At 55.3% G+C, this 12639-nt stretch overlaps 1 protein-coding gene across 8 annotated transcripts in view; it reads left to right on the forward strand.

Annotated features, from left to right (window-relative positions):
• The window catches only part of PREX1 (phosphatidylinositol-3,4,5-trisphosphate dependent Rac exchange factor 1), a 197533-nt gene extending 185258 nt beyond the window's left edge, over nt 1-12275 (forward strand). For all 8 annotated transcript variants that reach the window (XM_032604156.1, XM_032604157.1, XM_032604159.1 and 5 more), the window contains 9 exons: nt 366-583; nt 2444-2543; nt 4331-4474; nt 4567-4681; nt 6124-6190; nt 7513-7685; nt 8123-8225; nt 8484-8551; nt 10570-12275. In XM_032604156.1, the coding sequence (XP_032460047.1) occupies nt 366-583; nt 2444-2543; nt 4331-4474; nt 4567-4681; nt 6124-6190; nt 7513-7685; nt 8123-8225; nt 8484-8551; nt 10570-10612 (1031 nt within the window). In that variant the 3' untranslated portion in view covers nt 10613-12275. The remainder of the gene's footprint in view (nt 1-365; nt 584-2443; nt 2544-4330; nt 4475-4566; nt 4682-6123; nt 6191-7512; nt 7686-8122; nt 8226-8483; nt 8552-10569) is intronic.
• The last annotated feature ends 364 nt before the right edge of the window (nt 12276-12639 follow it).

Here is a 12639-nt window from a genome sequence, read left to right on the forward strand (position 1 = left end):
CTGCATTTCTTAAAACATGGAGCTGGCATCATCACTCTCAATGAATGCTGAGAAATTTCCTAATAAATGAACAGCTGAGGGTAAGGGTTTGGGGAAAGCCTTTGGAAAATCACAAGTTGTTCTGTTGTTTTACGTAGGGAGGTGGGTCATTGAGAGGGCTGAGTTTTTCCACGGATTGGCTTGGCTTTTGGAGAGTTGAGTTTTGTGGAGTTGCCTTTGGTGCCTGGGATGAATGAATTCTGTCTGCCAGTTGGCCCCGGATGGGTGGTCGTGTCGGGGAGTGGAGGCTAGTCCCGGGCCCCGGGCTGTGGGGTACAGGCCTGCTGATGGCACAGGAGCCCCCTCCCCATCCCCTCTGCCCGCAGACACGGAGCTGCAGCTGCGGAGGGACAGCATCTTCTGCCAGGCACTGGTGGCCGCCGTGTGCACCTTCTCCGAGCAGCTGCTGGCGGCCCTGAGCTACCGCTACAACAACAACGGCGAGTACGAGGAGAGCAGCCGGGACGCCAGCCGCAAGTGGCTGGAGCAGGTGGCGGCCACTGGCGTCCTCCTGCACTGCCAGTCCCTGCTCTCGCCGGCAGCGGTGAGTGGGGGGCGGGGGAGTTCTTGCTCAGGCTGTCGCTCACCCCGTTCATTCATTCAGCGGCTGTTTATCGAGCACCTACTATGTGTCACTGTTACAGGCACTGGGGACCCAGCAGTGGACAAAACAGAGAGTTCGTTTACTCAGGGACCTTATACCCTGATTTTGGGGAGATAGACATAAACAACTAAGGACCAGGGATGGTACAGACCAGTGGTTCTCACCAGGGCAGTTTTGCCCCCAGGGTACACTTGGCAATCTCTGGAGACATCTTTGGTTGTCACAACTGAGGGAAGAGGAAGTACTACTGGCATGTGGTGTGTAGAGGCCAGGGAGGCTGCTAAACCTCCAACACACAGGATGCTCACCCCGTTCCCACCCCCCAGCAGAGAATTATCTGGCCCCAAGTGTCAGTAGTGCTGCAGTTGAGACACCCTCATTTATAGTGTTAAGGGTTAAGGGGAAGGTCTGGGGTGGTGGCAGTTGAAAGTTTTGATAAGGCAGCCACTGAGGGCCTCAGTGAGAGGTGACATCTGACCTAAGAACCGAAGGAGGGGAGGGGGTGAGCCATGAGGACACTGGGGAGGAGCCCTCCAGGCAGAGAGAACAGCAGGTGCAAAGGTCCTGAGGCGGGAGGATGCACGCAGCGTTTGAGATATAACGAGGTACCCAGCGCGGCTGGAATAGAGTGCGTGAGCCCGGGGAAGGTGGGGGAGGTGAGTCCTGAGAATTAACTGGGGTCTGACTGTTCGGGGTCTTGCAGGCTCTTGTAGGACTTTGGCTGTTACTCTGAGGGGGTGGCAGTCAGGGGAGGGTTTTGAGAAGAGGAGGGACGGGATCTGACTTTGATACTTAAAGGATCACCCAGGCTGCGGGGTGGGGAAGAGTGTAGAGGGGCAAGGGCAGAAACTGGGAGACCAGTGAGCAGGCTTTTGTGGTAATCCAGGTGAACTTTGTTGATGCAAATGACACCTTGTTTAGTTCTTGCAGTAGCCCCCAGGCAGGTCCTTTACCACCCACTTTTTAAGGATGAGGACACTGAGGCCCAGGGAACCTGTGTGAACCTGGGAGTCTGGCTCTAGACCTGGTTCCCCCAGACTGCCCTGCCTTCTCCACATCTCTTTTATCTCTGAGTGCCCTGTCCATCCACTCGCAGGGCTCGGAATCAGGGTGGGTCCCGCTACCAGCTCCGGGAGGAGGCAGAGCCAATGACTCAGCATTTCAGGGTACTGGTACCCAGAGCCGATGCCCCCCCAGAAATCCAGCCGGCAGCAGCACTTGCTCTGTGCTGTTTGCCCCTCCACCCGTGTGCCCAGGCCTGAGCTCCCCACACCTTGCCGCCCTGAGCCTCCTAGACATTTTCCTAGGCCGGACAGGAAGCCACAGCTGCGGCGGTTTGGGAAAGAGTGGCCGTGGTGCGCCCTCTGCTGGCCGATGTTGCAGACGGGTGCCTGCCTGGTGGGAGACACCCTCTCATTGGTTTCTGGAACTGAGCACCCAGCCCTCACTTTCTTCCCTGATGAGGTCACCGGGACCCAGTGTGTTAATTCAGCAGTTGCCAGGATATGCAGGCTCTGAGCTGGGTGCTGCGTTGGAATGGTTCAGTGGGATTGGTGGGTTGACCCGGGTAAGAGGACCACCCAGCATGTTAGAGCAGAGATGGGCTCTGACCTGGGAGGTGGAGGACAGGCCTGGAGCAAACATGATCTCACGTCCAGCCCCAGAGAGACCTGCACAAGACCTCATGCCTGGTAGTGCCACAGCCTGGTGTGTCAACTAGAGTTGAATCACAGTATCTTGAAGTGAAACCTGGGGCAGGGGTGGCACCTGTGACTCCTCCACTCTGTCTTGCTCTTGCAGAAAGAGGAACGGACCATGTTGGAGGACATCTGGGTGACCCTGTCGGAACTGGACAATGTCACCTTCTCCTTCAAGCAGCTGGACGAGAGCTACGTGGCCAGTGAGTGATTCCTCCCACCCCCACCGTGAGAGTCGGGGTTCTGGGGTGGAAGGGACTGCTCTGGGGTCACCCTGTCCCTCCCCCTGCCGCCAGGCCAGCTGCCTAAAGTTGACCCAGGACCCAGTGCTTTCAAACCTCATGCTCCCAACATACAGGGAAGGAGAGGGTCTCTTTTTTTATAAACCCAGCCGTCTCCAAGAGCGCTTAAGAGGGAAAAACAGCCAGTACCCAGTTCTTATTAAAACTCCTAGAGATAACCTTCGGTGGGTTGAAGACGTGTTAAGATTTTCTAAGAACTTACACCATAATTTTCTTCTTTCCTTTCTTTCTCCCTCCCTCCCACCCATCTTTCCACTCGCCTACCCACTCATTCACTCATTCATCTACTCATCCATCCACCCATCCATTTATCCATCCATCCATCCACCCATCACCCATCCACCCACACACTCATCCATCTATCCACATACCCATAATTTCGAGCACATGATACGTGTCAGGCTCAGTTTTAGGTTCTGGGCCACAGTGGAGAGATATACGGTCATGGTTTCTGCCCTCCTGGAGCTCACGTTGTGGTCCAGTGGGTCTCAGCCCTGGCTGCACTGGGATCGCCCAGGGAGCTTTTCAGACACTGATGCCTCAGTCCCAGTCCCAGCCCTGGTGATTTGGATTCGGCCTGTGGGGTGGAACCTGGGCATTGGGATTCAAGATAAACTTTCCAGGTGACTTTGGTGTATAGCCAGGACTGAGAATCACTGCGCTCGGTTCTAGAGCCATGGTTCTCTGAGTGTGATCCCTGGACCAGTGGCACCTGGAAGCTTGTTAGCCTAATTCTCAGGCCCCATCCCAGACCTGCTGAATCCCAAACTGGAAGCAGAGCCCAGAAATGTGTGTCAGCAATCCCTCCCGGTGATTTTGAAGCATGCTAGTTTGAGAACCCCTGCTTTTTCTGTTGTTGTTTTTCATTATCACCTCCCTAAGGAGCTTGTTTAGACAATTTTTTCCTAATCGCCCACACCCCCATGAAATTTTTATATCATGGATATACTATATATCTGTTTATGTACTATATGTATATATGTGATTTACATACAAAAAGAGTAAGTGTTTTTTTTTTTTGCCTTTGCCCCCAAAACCAATTTTTACCTCCTTGGAGGTGATATCACCCTGTTGAGAATGTGTAAACTAGAGTCTAGAAGCACAATGGGTTTCATTTCAGGTACCAATTGGAATTGGTTGGCAGTGGCTGCCTGTCTGTAGGCCAGCTTGGGCTCAGGGAGAATTATCCATCAATTAGTGATGTCTGCTATGGGTGCAGGATGGAGTGTTAGTGCCACCCCTGCCACAAGCTCTTTGCTATGGGTGTAAATAAGATGCAGGTGCTGTTTGAGGGTAGCTTTTGCCAGGTAGAGGCCCTGGGCTACCAGGTGAGGGGTAGAAGGAGCATTGGTGAGGCTCTGAAGATAAACAGGGACAACTCCGCAGCTGGGCAGAATCAATGTCAGGTGTAAGAATTAAGCAGTAGAAACTGGGACCTGTCAAGGGAGGTGAAAAGGGAGGTCAGAGGCTGCTCCTCTGAGTGGTAGGGGGACGGGGCTATCTGAGGTGCCCCGAGACTGTGGGAGGGCAGGAAGGTCTGAAGCCGCGGCTCTGGGGTGGGCAGACAGGGAGGTCCTGGGACATCACAGTGGCGATCTGAAGGAGGTCTGTAGCTGCCCTCGCGGAGGTGGGGTGGTGCCCCTCCGGCCTTGATGGTGAGCCCTGTGCCCCACCACGTCCCCCACCAGACACCAACGTCTTCTACCACATCGAGGGCAGCCGGCAGGCACTGAAGGTTATCTTCTACCTGGATAGCTATCACTTCTCCAAGCTGCCCTCCCGCCTGGAGAGCGGGGCCAGTCTAAGGCTGCACACCGTGCTCTTCACGAAAGGTGAGCCGCGGGGACGGGCTGAGTGGGGCCCACTGGGGATGGCCGTGCACACCGGGAGCCAAGCACCTGCCCTCGCTCTTCTTCCTTCACAGCTCTGGAGAACATGGAGGCACCGCCTCCTCCAGGCAGCCAGACGGTGGAAGATTTGCAGCAGGAGATCAATGCCCAGTCCCTGGAGAAGGTTCAGCAGTATTACCGCAAACTCAGGTATCTGCATGGGCTACATGATGGGGGCAGGATTCTGAACACTGTCACGGGGAGTGAGCATTAGCGTGTAAGGCACCGGACGGGCTCCCAGTGCGGGGGCGGGCAGTGCCCTTTCTTGAGCATCTACTGTGCGCCAGGCCCTCTGCCTACATGAGCTCATCAGATTCTCACAGCAGTCACTGGCAGCCATTCTAACCCACTTTGAAGATGAGGAAACTGATGCCCAGAGAGCACACCCAGCTTGCCCAAGTCACGCAGCTAGACTGGGTCTGCTTGGCTTCAAAGCAGGTCCTTCCATCTGGGGGGAGATGCCTGTTTCATTCTGCATGGGGTGGGGAGCTGGGACAGGGGCCCTGGGATTCTTGAGCCTGTGAGTGAGGGACATGACTCCAGAACCTTGGCCCTGCTCAGGGGAGACCCCCAGAGAGAAGAAAGAGTAGGGGTCACATCCGCCAGGAGGAAGCCTGGGGCCCAAGGAGGCAGCTCCCACTACTGCTGCCCCCATCCCAGCCCGTTCCTACTTCTGCCTCACCTTCTCCCTCCGTGAAGAAGGTGGGCTGAGAAATAGGAGACCGGGGTTTCAGGGTGTGGTAAGGGCTTTAGTATTTGGAAATGGGAGAATGATGCTTTCGTATGTCTGTTCAGGGAAGACATCTACCTGTATTATTATAACTGGCATCTCTCTGGATCATTCGATGCCATCAATCTGTTCTGTGCCGTTCGCTGAATATTTTAAAAATTACCACTCTAATCATTCATTCGTCTCTTCTTTCATTCAGCCCCTGTCACTCAAGGCCTTCCATAGGCCAGGTTCTGTTCTGGGTGCTCGCTTAGGAGTCAACAGTGACCAGACAAAGCCTGTTCTTCATGGAGGGTAGATTCTAGAGCTGCTGTGGTCTGGCCCACCCCCTGTTTTGTCAGTAAAGTTTTATTAGCACACAGCCACGTTCATCTAAGTGTGTATCGTCTCTGGCTGCTTTTGTGTTGCAACAGCAGAGCTGAGTAGCATCTTCACAGAGACTGGTCTACACAGTCTAAAATATTTACTCTTTGGCCCTTTACAAAAAAAGTTGGCCGAGCGCTGTTCTAGAAGGGGAGATAAGCAATAACCCAGTAAACAGAGCAGTGTGACGTGTCAACTGATGAGGGTGCTCAGAGGAGAGAGACAGCAGGATGGGAGAGAGAGTGGGCTGTCGGTGCTGATTCCCACGGCCAGTCGGGGGGAGGTGGCATTTGAGGAGTGCCCGGGAGGCCCCTTCCTGCTTCCCCCAGGGCTGTTGGAGGAACAGGTGACTGTGGGTGTGGAGAGCTGTGCCAGCCGCTCTTAATGATTTGTTTCCTCCAGTTGTTGGAGGGCAAAGAGGCTGCGGCTGCAGTGGGGCAGGGGCTGGAAGGACGGTGGGCGTGGCGGCCCTACCCTCACCCCCGTCTTTCTCTCTCAGGGCATTTTACCTGGAACGGTCTAACCTGCCCACGGACGCCAGCACCACAGCGGTGAAGATAGACCAGGTGTGCCCTCCTTCCCCTCACCTGCCGTGGAGCTTGGGCAGGGCTGGGGGTTCGTGCGGTCAGACAGGGCCCAGGGTCACACCCCAGCCAGAATCCTGGCCGAGATGCCCCAGAGGCCTCTGCCGTCCCTCCTCCAGGAAGTCTTCTGTGATAACTCCTTCCCCATTCGAGAAATCCTGACATCTTCCCCACCTGCTTCAGAGCTCCTTAGATGATGTGTTCTCACTGGCACCCACTCACCTGTGCCTCTTACATCTCCCTTGTTCATTGCAGCATCTCTCTGAGGCTGGAGCCTCACACCAGATGCGGCCATGCAGTGCTCTTTTTGTGTGTTTCCAATTTGTTGCCAGCATTTAAAAGTCAAAAGATTTCCCGCAAAACGGAGGCTTCTAGTTTATCTTTAGCAGTGGGAATACCTGGCTGTCTGGGCCACATTCCTGCGTGTTGCACTCGGCCTTGCGGGGGGCTGTGCGCCCTCCCGCCGCATGCTGCAGGCCTTTCCCCCTCTGCCCAGGCTCTATCAGGCCTCGATTTCTTTTTTTTAAAATTAATTAATTTATTTGGCTGCACTGGCTCTTCACTGCGGCACACGGGATCTTCGTTGCAGCGCTTGTTGCGGCGCACGGGCTTCTCTCTAGCTGTGGCGTGCGGGTTTTCTCTTCTCTCATTGTGGCGCGGGCTCCAGAGCGCGTGGGCTCTGTAGTTTGCGGCACGTGGGCTCCAGTTGAGGCGTGCGAGCTCAGTAGTCGTGGCGCGCAGGCTGAGTTGCCGTGCGGTGTGTGGGATCTTAGTTCCCCGACCAGGGATCGAACCCGCATCCCCTGCAATGGAAGGCAGATTCTTTACCCCTGGGCCACCAGGGAAGTCCCTGTCAGGTCTTGATTTTGACAGTGGTTTGGGGGCTCCTGGCCTCGGACCGCGAGGCTGAGCTCCGAGAGAAGGGCTGGGCACAGCCCTTCGGGAGTTTGTATGATAGTCTGGCCGGCAGAGTCCTGAGCCGACACAGGAAGCACTGGCCGGTGTTCTGTGTCTGCACAGGCGACGCAGGAAAGGGGAGGTGGGGCAGAGCAGAAGGGAAGGCTGGTCCTGGGGAGGTGCTGCTATTTGGAGAGGACAGGAGTGGGTGTTCGCTGAGGCTTGGTCGTGGGCGCACCTGGGCAGGTGAAGAGAATTAGATGGGAGGGTTAGGCCTGAGATATTTCGTGAGCATAGGAGGTGAGCCGAGAGGACAGCTGCTGTAATGGAGCTGGATTGGAGGTGATGACGGGGAGGAAGGACAGGTGGGGGCCTCCTCCGACCGTCCGGGTGTGTGTGCCTCGCAGCTGATCCGCCCCATCAATGCCCTGGACGAGCTCTGCCGCCTCATGAAGTCCTTCGTCTACCCCAAGCCCGGTGCCACTGGGAGCTTGGGCGCCGGCCTCATCCCCATCTCCTCCGAGCTCTGCTACCGCCTGGGGGCCTGCCAGATGACCATGTGTGGCACGGGCATGCAGAGGTGTGCGAGCCCTGAGCGGGGGCGGGCCTCTGGGCGGTTTGGGGGCCCGGGACGGGAGGACGAAGGCCAGGTTTGAATCCCGATTCTGCCGCTGCCTGTTGAGCCCGGACGAGGCCATGGCTGCCCCCACCCACCACCGAGCCTCAGTTTGTCTGCTGTGAAATGGGACCTCGGGAGGAGGTGGTCCTTGGAGGGCTGCTGAGTTTCCCGGTTCTCTCACCCTGGTTGGTGTGACTGAGCGTCTCTGCAGCCTGGCTCTGCTGGAGCATCCATTCAACATAAGCAGGAATGATCGTGCCTCTTGGTTGGCGCAGATCTGGACACTTTCTCACTTCCGTCCTCTGTCCCTGCTGCTCTGATTGGGGCCTTGGGGGCCATGGGGGGGAAGGCCGTCGCCCCCGTCTCACCTGCCACCCCTGTTGCCGCCCCCCCTGCAGGAGCACCCTGAGCCTCTCCCTGGAGCAGGCGGCCATCCTGGCGCGGAGCCACGGGCTGCTGCCCAAGTGCATCATGCAGGCCACGGACATCATGCGGAAGCAGGTGAGGGGACCCATCCCCCGGGGCCCCACCAGGCTGCGTGCAGGGCACCCAGATCCGGGCCCGGTGGACACAGGGAGAGGTGGACTCACAGCCCGGGTGGGATGAGGGGCCATCTGGGGACTGGGCTGTTGCCCGTCTCCCCATCTAGAGGGCTGAGGATTTCAGCTCCCGTTACGCCCACCCACACCCACATGCTTCCTCAAGCGCCCTGGACTCCGTGCGGAGGCAGCCCAGGGCCTCACCGTTCTTTCTTCCCAGGGCCCCAGGGTGGAGATTCTGGCCAAAAACCTCCGAGTCAAGGACCAGATGCCCCAGGGTGCACCGCGGTGAGTGGCTGTCCCTCCCCGTCTCCTTTCCTCTTCTCCCTTCTGTGAAGGCCAGGACTTGGGCTGGGCTTCACCCCAGACAGACCCACTGGTGTTCAGATGGGGCTTCCCCTCTCATTTACGGGACCCCATTTGGGAAACAACAAATACGACTCAGTCTGTTACCTCCCAGAGCTCCCACTTTGGCTGGGAAAGTGAGGCAGGGCCCCCACAGTGAGCCATGGGGCAATAATTTGTGTGCCCCCCACCAGCTCACCCACCGCCCTTCTCTGCCGCCCTGCTGCCCTCAGAGCCCTCAGCCCACCTACCTCACCTGTCTTCACGGCCCATCATCTCCACATTGATGTCAGACCTTCTCGTGGTACTGTGTGCAGCCCCTTTCCCAGGAATAACTCGTTACTGTGCGTCCTCCCTCTCCATCCACACTACCCTGCTTTGCTGTTGACTTAGGCCCACAATTTTTGTTTGTTTTTTTTTTGCGGTACGCGGGCCTCTCACTGCTGTGGCCTCTCCCGTTGTGGAGCACAGGCTCCGGACGCGCAGGCTCAGCGGCCATGGCTCACGGGCCCAGCCGCTCCGCGGCACGTGGGATCCTCCTGGACCGGGGCACGAACCCACGTCCCCTGCATCGGCAGGCGGACTCTCAACCACTGCGCCACCAGGGAAGCCCCAGGCCCACAATTTTTAAATAACTTTTTAATTTTGAAATAGTTTGACTCACAGGAAGTTGCAAAAATTGTACAGGGAGTTTCCATGTGGTCCTTCACTCAGTTCCCCCCACCAAGAATAATGTCTCACGTAACCACAGGACATTGTCAAGACCAGGAAACGGTGTTGGAGCAAAATACAAGAACTCATACAGATCTTATATATGTTTCACTAGTTTTTGTATGCACTCTCTTAGCCCTCATTATTATTATTATTATTTTTATTTTTAGGCCACGTGGCATGGATTGTGGGATCTTAGTTCCCCGGCCATGGATTGAACCCGGGCCCTCAGCAGTGGAAGTGCGGAGTCCTAACCACTGGACTGCGAGGGAATTCCCCTCATTACTTTTACTTTTTTATTTCTAATTTTTATTTTTTGGCCTCACCGTTTGGCATGCGGGATCTTAGTTCCCTGACCAAACCCGTGCCCCTTGCAGTGGAAGCATGGACTCTTAACCACTGGACTGTCAGGGAGGTCCCTCCCCTCATTACTTTTAAATACTTTTATATGTCGCTTCCCCCGCTCCAGGCACCACTCTAGTATCTTTACCTATATTAACTTATTTGCTCCAAACAACAACTCTGTGAGCAAGGTACTATTACTATCCCCCATTGATAGGTGGGGACACTGAGGCCCAGAGAGGTTAAGTATCTTGTCCAAGGTCACACAGCTAGCACACAGAACCACAGAGTTGCGCTTCTGAACCCAGGCATTCTAGGCCCAGAGGCCACACTCCTGACCACTGTGCCACCTTGCTTCCCTGTCTTGTCTGTGTCACCACAGCAGCCTCCTGTCTGGTCCCCCTGCCATCATTCTCCCCACAGCAGATCTACCGTCTCCCCTGCTTGAAACCCATTAGTGGCTCCTTCTTACTTGAGGGTAGAGCTCAGAATCCTCCCAATGCAGAAAGAAAACCAAGGTAGCTCCCCACGTGCTGCAGGGAGAGGCCCCCAAGATATATTAAGCATAAGACTCCAGTGGCAGAGTACTGGGTCTACTTTGCCACCATTAGCGTGGAAAAATGCACACCCACCCACACAAGGATCTTAACATAAACATGCGCACATATATGTGTCTGTTTTTGTAACCCCCTTGCCAGTCTGGAGGGAGCAAGGCTCCTGTGGGGCGGGGACTGTACCACTAGGGGAAAGTGGGTGGCATCAATTTTTCACTCTGCATCTTTTTTACACCTGTTGAGTTTTGTTTTCTGGGCATGGATTACATGCTCACATAGATCACATGTGGCAATAATAATAATAGGCCTTGGCCTGCCTGGCTCGTCCTCATCCTCTTCACCTCCATCCACCAGGCTCTACCGCCTCTGCCAGCCGCCGGTGGACGGAGACCTCTAGACACTGAGGTGCCTGGTGCTTGGCTGCGTCCTCTGGAGCTGGGATTTGGGAGGACACAGGGGGCCGTGTGGCCTTCTCCAGAGCTGGCCCGAGACCTCCTCTCCTGCCTGCTTGAAGATCTGTCCGGCCTCCTCCATCACCTCCTGGGAGGATAAGCAGTGCCCCCACTCCTGGATGAGATGGTGGATCGGCCCTGGGCTGGCATGTTCTTCACACTTCTGCCAGAAGCCCGAGGGGTGCTGGGGACCCACAGAACTGATGGGTGCAGCCAGGGCCTGGGCTCCGGCCTGCAGGTCCCCAGAACACAGGGGAGAAGTCACGGGCACTGCAGCTGGAGGCCCGCGGCCCCAGCTCCCTCGGGATGGCTCAACCTGCACTTTGGAAACCTCTGGTTTCCTTCTACGTCCACATTCCAGGCGACCACATGTGTCTGCTCTTCTTCCTCACCTTAGCTTCCAGATTCCCCCCTAACCCTGTACTAATCTGCCCGATGGACTCGGAGAAGCCGGGCCTCTGCCGTAAAGACAGAGGGACAGGGCACAGCGCCTGTTACCAAGAGGATGGTCGAAAGCCGCACCGGCTTCCACCATCAGCGCCATTGGAACTGGAGCCATCAGCCCTGGGCACGAGATTTGCTCTGACTTTATTTATATGGTGTGAACTCTATGGTTTATTTTGAGGTTTTTATGTTGTCGCTGGTATCGCTGAGATTTTTTTTTCCTCCAGGTTGCGTGATTATATATTTGACATTTTAAATTTCAAAGAAAGCTATATTGTCTAACAGGGGACCAGCATAAGGTAATATTGACAACTTTTTCCAGTTCTACTAAAAAAAAAAGAAAAACTAAATTATTGAAAATTCAAAAGATGTCAGTATTTCATCTTTTCAATATTAGGGTCTTAAGATATGGCTTACAGGTATCGACTAGGGCTCCTTTTCCCACCCACCCTCGGTTCTCCAGCAGTTGGTCTGTATCAGGGTGAATTACTTTGTTCTTTGAACAGCTGGCTACAAGGGTTTGAGAGGTGGCTGGGCCAGGCCTGGGGGCTGGAGGGGGTTGAACCATTCATTGGAGAGGCGGTCCCACACTGGTGTCTGTCCTCTGCAGGTAGAAGGGCTGCCAGGAAACACTGAGTGGTAACTTCTGTAATTTATTTTTTGATGTTAACTCAGAGCAGGGCATTTGGGACTTCTCAGCCAGCTAGAGAGACAGGAAGCTACCCTGCCCACCTGGGCACAAGGACCCACACAGGATCCCCCCTCTGCCCCCCCAGCAGTTTGTCCCCTCTAGGTTCTGCTGCCAGCAGGGAAATGTCACAGCTGGGACAGAAGGGAGGAGTCTTTACAGCCTTGGCTGATGGGTGAAATCAGGTGTGGGTTTCCCGCTGCCCTGGAGGCTTGAAGACCCATCAGCATCTTGGCCCCGTGCACCCCCAGGGGCCACCTTCCCTCTCTTGCCACCCTGCACCAGATTGCAAGAGATGGGCTTGTTGCAGGACAGAGACGGCACAGATACAAACGAGGACCCCATGGCAGAAACGGAGAGGGGCCCCCGAGGGCAAGGGCATCGTGCACTGGTTTACTTTGAAATGTACAGATCTTCTCATTCAATTCATGATAGATTTTTTATTATTATTATTAAAAGTCGGTTTATAATACAAAGATCCTGATCTGTGGCTAGTTCCTTTGGGGCCAACCCTGGTGGCGTGGACGTGGCTAGGCCGGCCCGCATCACAGGCGGAGTGAGCAACAGCTTTGAAGATGGCACGGAGGACGATCGCTTCGATACCGTCAGGGCCCTTGAGGCAGCGATCCCTGCTCAGTGAGTTACCACTCTGAACCTCAGTTTCCTTCTCTAAAATGGCAGAGTATATATATTCCCTCGCAGGGGACTGGCGAGGAATACCCGAGATTGTACCGCGGCTCTGCCATTCAGGTGTGCCAGGAAAATTACCGTCTTTATATGTATTTCACCTTTATTTTGGATTCTCAGTTCCTATTTCACTGTGATGGTAGAAAAATGTGA

The sequence above is a fragment of the Phocoena sinus genome, chromosome 15, assembly GCF_008692025.1.
Source record: "Phocoena sinus isolate mPhoSin1 chromosome 15, mPhoSin1.pri, whole genome shotgun sequence".
Lineage (NCBI taxonomy): Eukaryota > Metazoa > Chordata > Mammalia > Artiodactyla > Phocoenidae > Phocoena > Phocoena sinus.